This window comes from Crocodylus porosus, unplaced genomic scaffold (genome assembly GCF_001723895.1).
Source record: "Crocodylus porosus isolate Cpor-Errol unplaced genomic scaffold, CroPor_comp1, whole genome shotgun sequence".
NCBI lineage: Eukaryota > Metazoa > Chordata > Crocodylia > Crocodylidae > Crocodylus > Crocodylus porosus.
In genome coordinates, this window is record NW_017728911.1 from 1308907 (window position 1) to 1318257 (window position 9351).

The 9351-nt window shown below is 47.3% G+C and overlaps 1 protein-coding gene across 1 annotated transcript in view; it reads left to right on the top strand.

The window, feature by feature from the left end:
* The first annotated feature begins 5125 nt into the window (after positions 1-5125).
* Positions 5126-9351, top strand: part of B2M (beta-2-microglobulin) — an 8444-nt gene continuing 4218 nt past the window's right edge. Inside the window, exons 1-3 of the mRNA XM_019533241.1 lie at positions 5126-5255; positions 5908-6183; positions 7439-7474. Of these exons, the coding sequence (XP_019388786.1) occupies positions 5174-5255; positions 5908-6183; positions 7439-7452 (372 nt within the window). The 5' untranslated portion in view covers positions 5126-5173 and the 3' untranslated portion in view covers positions 7453-7474. The remainder of the gene's footprint in view (positions 5256-5907; positions 6184-7438; positions 7475-9351) is intronic.

Here is a 9351-nt window from a genome sequence, read left to right on the forward strand (position 1 = left end):
TTGATAATGCATTTTTAATAATATTTCTAACAGAGAGATGATGAAGACTATAGATCCACGGGAACAAACCCATGCCCACAATCTGCCTCCATTTTCATCTAATACAGTATTGTTGGCAACTGCATTAGTAAGATAGGCTGAATGTTTTTCTTTTGGTTGTGCACTGAGCTGTGCTTGGGCAGAGTCTCTTTGGGGGTGGATCCCAACTCTGCACAGAGCCTGCTGCTGGATTGGGGCCTGTGAGATGCCTGGATTATGAAGAATATTTTGGGCTTGTTCCTTAAGCCCTGATTCTTTGAGGAATGCAGTAGATTTACATGTGTAGAAAATGTCCCTGAAGGGGGTAGGAATTCACCCCCACCCTTATGATTATGGTATGTGTTTATCTGCCTCCATGGATCCTCTTCCTGGAACTCTAAAGCTGTTGCTTTAAGTGTACGCAGTAAAATGCCCAGAATTAGCAAATCAGAACATGGAACGATTTCCTTACTCCTCCCACAAGGTGTGTGCTACTTCCCTCTTCTTCTAACTTCGGGAGTGTAGGTAGCCAGAGTGCGGACTGGGTTGGGAAGGGGCCTCCTCCGATGGCCAGGATGTGTTGGTAGCTGTGCATGGGGGTAGGAGTGACTGACATCACTCTTTGTCAGTACTGCTGGCTTAGTCTCTGGCTTAACTTGCTGGTTTTACTTTTCCTTTGCCTCTCTCACTTCCTCCATGCGATAATGATGAATTTATGGCCCAGCTATATCCCTGTGGGCCCTGGCCTTCCCCATTGTAAACTGTGGTCTCTGGGTTCAGCAGGATAAGGGTGCTTCATGACCAAGAGAATTACAAAGCCAGGATGTTTGTATAAAGCATTTTGGCTCTTGCTAATGCCTACTTCAAGGAGAAGGCTTGACTGAGGGCCAGAGCACAGGACTTGCCATACACAGTACCAGTCCACTGGTCTGGTTAGTTTATTAATCTCTGATAGATTGGTACCAAATTGGGTGTAAATATTTGAGATGGTTGGGTCTTAGCGGCTGCATATTGTATTGAGGCTAGTGTGCTGAACTTCTAGACAAAGGCTCAAACAAAGGGCTTGTTATACTATACCTGTGACTTGCCCACAAAAAGGGGTATATCAAGTAATTCTAGTGAAAGGTATTTGATGTTTGTCCTTCGGCTTCTTTGCACCCTTCCATTTAGACACAGGATACCCCTCGGGGCTGGATACTCCTTGCTTTAAATCGTTTTTTTCCCTTACGAGGATTTGATGCTAGAAGTGGCAAGAATTTTTGGTTTAGCAACATAGCAGGCAATTTTTTTTCTCAATATAGGCTATGTTGGGTATAGTGAAGGGATGGGCTTGTGCAGTACCTCTGCTCCACAGCTCCTGAAGGAAGGAAGCATTGAATGCCTTTTCCCCAATAGACTTTCCTTGGATCCAATTAAGAATCCTTTCTCTCTCTCACTTAATTACATAAATTTTGGCTTATAGGTGTTCCACAAATACAGAGGTTCCCAATTCTGGCTGCTGAAAACGGGGATTGATGTTCCTCCTCCTCCTCTGGGCTCCTGGAGACAAGATGGAACAAAAAAACAAATTTTACCTTTCCGGTGACCCTCACACTTCTACATGTGTTTTTGAGCTTAGGATATTCCTCAGCAGCACAATAAAACTTGTCACTGTGGCAGGTGCTGCCTTTCAGATTGTGAACAGCTCCTGTGAAATGTGCTAGATTTTTGCAGATTTCAGAGCTCCTGCTTACATTACAGAGATGCAGCCCCCACCCTGCTGCTGGAATGGAGGAGTGAAGGGGGAGGAAATTCATGACCACACCTTGGCATCAGCAGTCTGAGTTTCCTTCTGTCTTGAATAGTAGTTTACATCTGTGCAAAGACTAGTCAGAATGGAAGTGATGACACCTGTTTCTCATGTACATTTCAGGAAAAATTAGGCCCCGAGCCCTTGCCTCTGTTGCTGTGACAGCTACCACGAACAGTGGAGTAAAAAATCCAGTTAGTTTTAATCTCAACTTTCTGTTTTCAGCCCTGAACAGATTGGCTTTCCTACTTATCCTGGCTAATGGATGAGCATTTTTCAAACATTCAGTGTATGAACTGCAGAACTGAAAATGGTCCCAATGAATTTATTTGTATGGACTTTATAATCTATTAGAATAAAAAATAAATGTTCTCAGTTGTGGGTCTACTTCTACTGAACTGCTGGCTGGCACAGGGTTGGTTCTTGAGTAATTAACTTTTAACAAGACTGTAGGGAAATGTAAGCACTTCCTTATCATGCCTTCAGCTGCCTTCCATGGTCACAACTGAGCTCTTGTGTAGAACAGATTGTGCTGTAGTCACAAAACACTTATGATCTCATACTAACCTTTTGCTTTCTGTATGTAGACTGTAATAGCTAAGAGAGCAGAGATGTTCTGAAGTTGGGAGAGAGCTGCAAGATACTACTTTGCTTTAAGCTAACTGGATTACTTTGGTCTTCTAGAAAGTCATGCAGGGAAGAAGCTAGAGTTCAGGTTCCTTTTACAGAAACTCCTGCCAATCCTTGTTGTTGACATCACTGGAAATTCCCAGATGAACAGGAGGTGGGGCAAAGTCCTTTCTGCTGGCAAAGTCTTGGGCATGTATTTCGTTTTGCAGAAATCAATCGTGCAAATAGCCTTGCAAGGTCAGAATCCTGGGAACAAGATACTGAGTGATCACTAATTGTCTTGAAGTGGAAAAGGTGGAACATGTTCACTTAAATCTTAGATGGCATTAGAGCTTGTTCCAGCTGACCATCAGATCCATGAGAGGGTCTGAAGAACACTGATGGACCTGGAGTATTTTCCTACTATCTCCCTCGCCATAAACCTCTAGGTTAGAACATAGCAGCTACTTAACGATTCACATTAAGCACAACAAAGTAGGGTTGCTCTTTACTATTTCTCGTCCTAATTCATGCAGTGTAGTGGCAGTGGAATGTGAGGGACTGGTGCATCTTGATTCCTTGTTACTGCCCAGTTCTAAATGAGTTTACTCCTGTCTAGGACTTTTTTTTCTTTCTCCCTGAGTTGTCTTTTAAGCTTGACAGACTAAATAGCTGCAGCCCTAGCCCTAACTGTTGTACGGCTGGCCTGTGCATGCTACACTACTCTAGCTAACGAATAGCTTTCTTCTTTTATAGCTAGGGGGGGTGTAAATTTCTTGCACTCCAAACAAACTTGTGTGGCACACAATGTAAATATTTTTAATTCAAACAGGATGTCTGACCCAATGCCCTAATGTACAAAATAAGTGTTGGTGGATATTTAAAAACATAAATAAACAGGATTTGGGTTTGGGTCTTGTCTGGAAATGGCACCTCCAAAGGCAGAATTCCCCTTGCATCAAGCTGGTGCATTGAATTGTTACTGAGGGAACAAAAATGACTTCTTATGGTAGTGTAACTAGTTATCAATTACAAATTGATATAGGTAAGTAAGGGGCCTTTTATAGGTTAATAACACTTACTGCCCTGCCCTTTTTGGGGATGAAAAGAAAATTATATACCGGGGCCCAATTTGGGGAGCAGGTGACACTTGTGATTTAAGCACTTTGAACTGGCAATACTTTAACAAGTGGAAAACCTTGAAACAACAAAATAATAAGTTTAATGCATTTAAGGAGTTTTCATTTTGCTCTCTGTGCCTTTAACATGCACTTGGACAACGTTTTCAATCCTGAGGACAATAAACTTGCTTTTTTTTTTTTTTTTTTGCAGTTTTTTCTAAGTTTACATGATGCCAGGAACTGGAGGAACTTGTCATGGGACCTCATAAAAAGGTTATCATGAAGTGGTCTCTTCCACAAAGCTAAAGGTTGATGTAGTGAAAAGGGCTATTTGCTTTCTGAGGCTGTGGGAACAAGACTTATACATTCAGTTGCCTTGAGTTGGCAGAAATTTTGATTTCTGCCTTGATAAGGAGGGGTGGGGCTCTGACTGTAGCTTATTGGGTAGCAACTGTGTTGCAAGCAGGCTGCAACCTTGAAAGGGGATTTTCTGTTATGAACCAAGTTGATTTCTGTTGTTCAGGCACAAACTTTTCTTTGAGCCCCTCACAGGTGTTTACAAGCAGGGCAAATGAGAAGCAACTGTCATTTCCTGAAAGGCCTTATCTCAGCCTGATTTTTGGAAGACCAAACTATATATGTTTGGTTAAAAGCAATCATTGGCTCTCAGTAAATGTAAGAAAGAAGACCCAGGTTCTGTGTCTGCCTCCTCTTGCCGCAGGGATCACACGCATGCTGGGAGGGTGTGCTGGTGCGTTTGCACATCATCTTGATTCCTGCCTTCCTCCTCCAAACTTTTAAAGCCATCTGCCTGGCAGTGCCAGCAGTGTTTCTAGCCAGGCAGTGCTGAGGGGTCCATTGACTTCCTGGCACATAATCGCCTTCCCCTGATTTCTTCTAAACTTTTCGTTTCTCAGGTGTTAACAACCCTTTGTCCTCTTCAGTGGTCTTGATGCTTCCCCAGTCCAGCCAACCTTTGTTCTGTGCTTCTGCTGCCTCTTCCCTGCTCCTGGTAAGGAAGCTGCTACTTCACCGCCCTGGCAACTGTTTTTAACTTGTTCCAATATGACCTTTATATTTGTTTTTGCTTCCATCTTAAACGGAATAACCCAGCCCTAGTTTACTAGTAAAGCTTATAGTTCATGCTTCACTGGAGATCAACAGGTGTTTGTGTGTTAGGCCCCTCACCACCCGCAGCCCCCTCAGACATGGGGGCCTAGCAGTGCCGGAGCATCTCTCGTTGGACCAGCTACCTTGTTGGGTAAAATGGGTCCAGCTCGTGAAGGTAAAGCCTGCTTCCTCATGGCTCCGAGGATGGGGAGCCAGCTGTTCCGACACTGGCTTTCAAAGGGAATTTTAACAGGTTTCAATGTCAGCCATGAAGCGCCGGGGGCGGGGGGGTGGTGTTCCAGGAAAGCGAAAGCGAAAGGAGGCCCTGGCGTGGGGCGTGAGCGCGCAGGCGCCGGGAAGCCCCGCTCGGGCTCCACTAACCTGGCCGCGCCTCTTCTGCCTGGGGACTAACGACGCGTAGGGCGCGGCCGCACGGCGATTGGCAGCACGCGGCGGATATAAAAGGGGTGGGGAGCGGGCTGGCCGCCATTGACTGTCAGGAGCTAGTCGGGTGAGGTCGTGTAGGATGGCGCGTGCGGAGAGTTTCAAGATGGTGCTGCTCTTGCTGGTCGCGCTGGTCGGTCTTGCCTCTATGGAAGCCACCACAAGTGAGAGAAGAGGGGCGGCCTCCTGCGCGGGGCTTGTTGCTCCGGGGGGGCGGGGGTAGCAGCTGGGGGAGCAATGGCTCCGGGGGGCCGGGGGCAGCGCTTCCCCGCGCTTCGGCCACGGGGCTGGCAGGGCGGGCAGTAGGACCCTTGCTCCCGGAGCAGCGCTCGGGCGCAGCGCCAGGGGTTTCCCGTAAGTCACGCGGTCGGTTTCGCTTTTGGCTCGTGGCGGTCGCGCATTGCTGTGGAGGAAGCGGGGCTGCGCCTCGGTGCCGCAAGGCCAAGCAGAGCTGTCGCCCCCTGGCCCGGACTCGAGGCCTGCGCTGCCCGGGGCTGAGGCAGGGCAAGCTGGGCGCTGCCAGGGGTTTTCCCGTGTTTGTCTCCCCTCACAGCCTCTAGCATTTGAGCTCTAGGAAGGTCTGAGGCAGAGCCTGAGCACCTCGCTCCCCCCGTTAGTAGCTGCAGGTGCCCCTTGTCCACGAAGAATTTGTCCTATCTCTCCCCTTTTTTTTTGTTTTGCCTGTGAAATCCTGTGTACATTTCTGCTCCCACCCCCCGGCCCCCTGGGAAAGAAGGGTCCTGCACATGCTGTGTCTGCCCATGGTGGGTCCCCCACAAGTGGCTGGGAGAGCTCCTGACTCCTGTTTCTCCACAGAATCCCCCAAGGTGCACATCTACACCCGCAACCCTCCCGGTAGCAGTGAGCCAAACTTCCTGAACTGCTTTGTGGATGGCTTCCATCCCCCGAAGATCGACATTGAGCTTCTGAAGAACGGGAAGCCAATGGACGGGATGGTAAAGAGTGATCTGACCTTCAAAGACGACTGGACTTTCCAGCTTCTTGTCTCAGCTCCCTTCACCAATTCGAAAGACATCTACTCCTGCAGAGTGAACCATATCTCCATGCAGCAGCCCAAGGATGTCAAGTGGGGTGAGTGTCTTGCTATCCCCATCTTGTTTGCTGGGTTCTTTAAGAATAGGGGGCTAAACTTTGGCAGTCCTTGTTGTTGCTGCTACTCTTGTCTCCAGGACACTGCTTGGCTGATTACTTGTTGTTGGCTTTGTTTTCTTTTTTCTTTGGAAAGAGTGGAAGATAAGATGATTCCTGAATTTTTGTTTCTGTAGACATTTGGACTTCTCTTGGGTTCCAGTGACACAAACTGGGTATTAATGGAAATGTGTAAACTAATACATTTGCATGATGCTGCTAGTTGCAGAAAAGAAAGGTTAGGTTCTGGATATTTTGAAGGTGCTGTAAATCTAGTCAGCTAAAAGACCTGTTCAGAAGAGTCTGCAGCCCCTGTCAGTGCTGTACTAGATTCCAGTTGATGATGTTACCTGAGTATCTTAATGTTCTGTTTATCAGTTATTTACTATTAAATAGCGATTACCAGAAACAAAATAGTGCATGAGAACCTGGTGCATGACTTGGTCCTTGAAGGGGATGCAAGGAAGAGAGCCTTGTATTATTCATGTTATAACGCCATTTTTTTTTTGTTTCAACTCCTCCTCCCCCAACAAAACAAAGTAAAGAAACCTTTGATTTATACATAGGTTTGACCTATAATTGGGCTTCCTGTTGTCCTGACTTGCAGTTGCAGTATTTTTGTGCATATGATTTTTTTTCATTTGATGTGGGTTTTGTTTTCAAATTTGTAGTGGAGTTTAATCCTTTGGCTCCTTTCCTTGTGTGTGTTTGGTTTTTTTTTTTTTTTATTATCCTTTTGGATTTTGCAACGGCCCTGATCTAAGGTATTGATCAGAAGTTATCAACAGCTTTTTCCCTGGAATATGGTTCCTAAAATTGAACCTGAAAATGTGGGATTGACTCTTATAACTGGTACAGTGTGGTGCTTTTATTAAAAGCTTCTGGACCTGGTTTTTGTGGTTGTAGTTTGGAGATGCAGGGCAGGATGGAATTCAGCTGAGCTTGGCTTGTTGAGAGGAGAGAAAGTAATTAATTGCAACAAATAAAACTAAGATCAAGTTTTAGACAGATACAGGTGGCAGTGGCCTGGTCCACTGCATCAGCTAGCACTGGTTATGCTGAGCATGTCTGGCTGCTGGAAGAGTGCACTTCATCCAGCACTGCATTACATGTGTTCTGTGATTTACAGGGTGGTTATTTATGGTGTTTGAGCTTTCCTTGGAAGGAAGTCTCATATTCTGCCATTTTTCTCTTGCAGAGCCAGATAACTGAGTGTCTGCCTCAGCCAAAGATGGTAAGTTGCATGTTTTCTTTGTCTTGTTTTCAAAGAGTTCAGTACCAGACTGTTCTTCATCCTTTTACCCTTGCTCCCTAATGCAGGATGCTGCACACTCCCCTCCACAGTGTGAGGATCAGAGACGGTGTCATCCCACTAAATTTGTAGATGTTTGTGGTATGCTTTGTTGGGAGTGTGATCACCCTAAAATTTATACCCAACAATTTCCAAGAAATAGAACAGTATCTAGTCCTTCAAGAGCAGGGGTGGGCAGCTATTAGGGCCCAAGGGCCATGTAGGGAGTTTTTGGTGAGCTGTCATAGGCCAGATCAGCACCCCCCCCTCCCCCCCCAAAACGCAACAGCTCACAACTCCCTATGTGGTCTGGAGTGGAATCTCAGGGTGGCTGAGGCTGGGATCTTGGTGCAGTGACACAGCAGAGCCAGGCAGAGTCACAGTCTACTCCCCACATGGCCCTACAACAGGTGTGGGTTCTGTGGGCAGGGGCGTGCATGCAGGGAATGTATGGTTATTCTGCCCTGGCCCTATGCTGCCACTGTCCTAGGATCCTGGGGTCTCCATGGAGACCAGCTAGGACTCTTGTGGGTAGGGCATGCTGGGACTGGCCACATGTGCCATGGCCTGGGCTGGGCAGGACCAAGGAACCCATCATGAGCCGGACAGATTCCCTTGGGGGGCCACATCTGGCCCACAGGCTGTATTTTGCCCACCCATTCTAGAGACTCCTCAGTTCTCCAGGAACTAGAAAAAGCAGCCCTTTGAAATGAGATGAATTTACAAAGCATGTCATAGGCCATACTCTAGTGAATTGCACACTGCATTGGAAGTAGGAAATCATTACAGTGGTTGCCCTGGGGCAATTTGGGTTTGAATACCAGTAAGGTTTAGTATGCAGCAGAGAAATGGTAGCAGAGCAGCCAAAGCATCTTGCTGTGGTTCCAGAAGATATAAGTTCACATAGGTTCTTTGCCAGAATGCAGGACCTCCATCTAACCCAGGAGGTGCGCAGCCCCACCAGGGGAGATGCCTTGTTGGACCTGGTGTTGGCCATGGAAGATGACCTGGTGAGGGCACTGTGGGTGCTCGACCACCTGGGTGACAGTGATCATTGCTTGCTGAAATTCACCATCCAGCGCAAGGTGGCAAAGGTCTGCAGCAAGCCAGCAGCCCTAGATTTCAGGAGGGCAAACTTTAATGAGCTAAGGAGAATAGTCGGTGAAGCACTGAGGTCCCGGAGGGGAGGGGAGCCAGGTGTCCAAGGAGAGTGGTTGCTCCTTAAGGAGACGATACTTCAAGTCCAAAGGGAGGTAATCTGAACATGGATCAAAGGGAGCAGGAGGGCGCACAAGCCCCCATGGCTCACCAAAAGCATCTGGGAATGTCTCCTAGCTAAAAAGGAGGCGTATACCCAATGGAAAGGAGGGGACATCACCAGGGATGACTATACTGCAGTTGCTCGGGGATGTAGGGGGGCAAAGCAGAGCTGGAACTGGGACTAGCTTCCCAGATTAAGGACAATAAGAAGTCCTTCTTTAAATACATAGGGGGTAAAAGAAGGTTCCGGGTAATGTGGGGTCCCTGCAGAACACATTAGGAAATTTGGTTGTCACACCAGGCGACAAAGCCAACATATTTAACGATTTCTTTGCCTCCATTTTCCTAAGCAGGGACCAGAACAGTCACCTCCCTGCCGGGTCCCCCTCAGACACCAGGGGAGGCACACCTAGGCCAAGGGTCAGTGAGGAACTAGTTAGGGAACTTCTGGAGGGACTGGATGTATTCAAGTCAGCTGGTCCGGATGATCTCCACCCTAGAGTACTAAAGGAATTGGCTGATGTCATTGCAGGACCCCTGGCACGGCTTTACGAGCACTC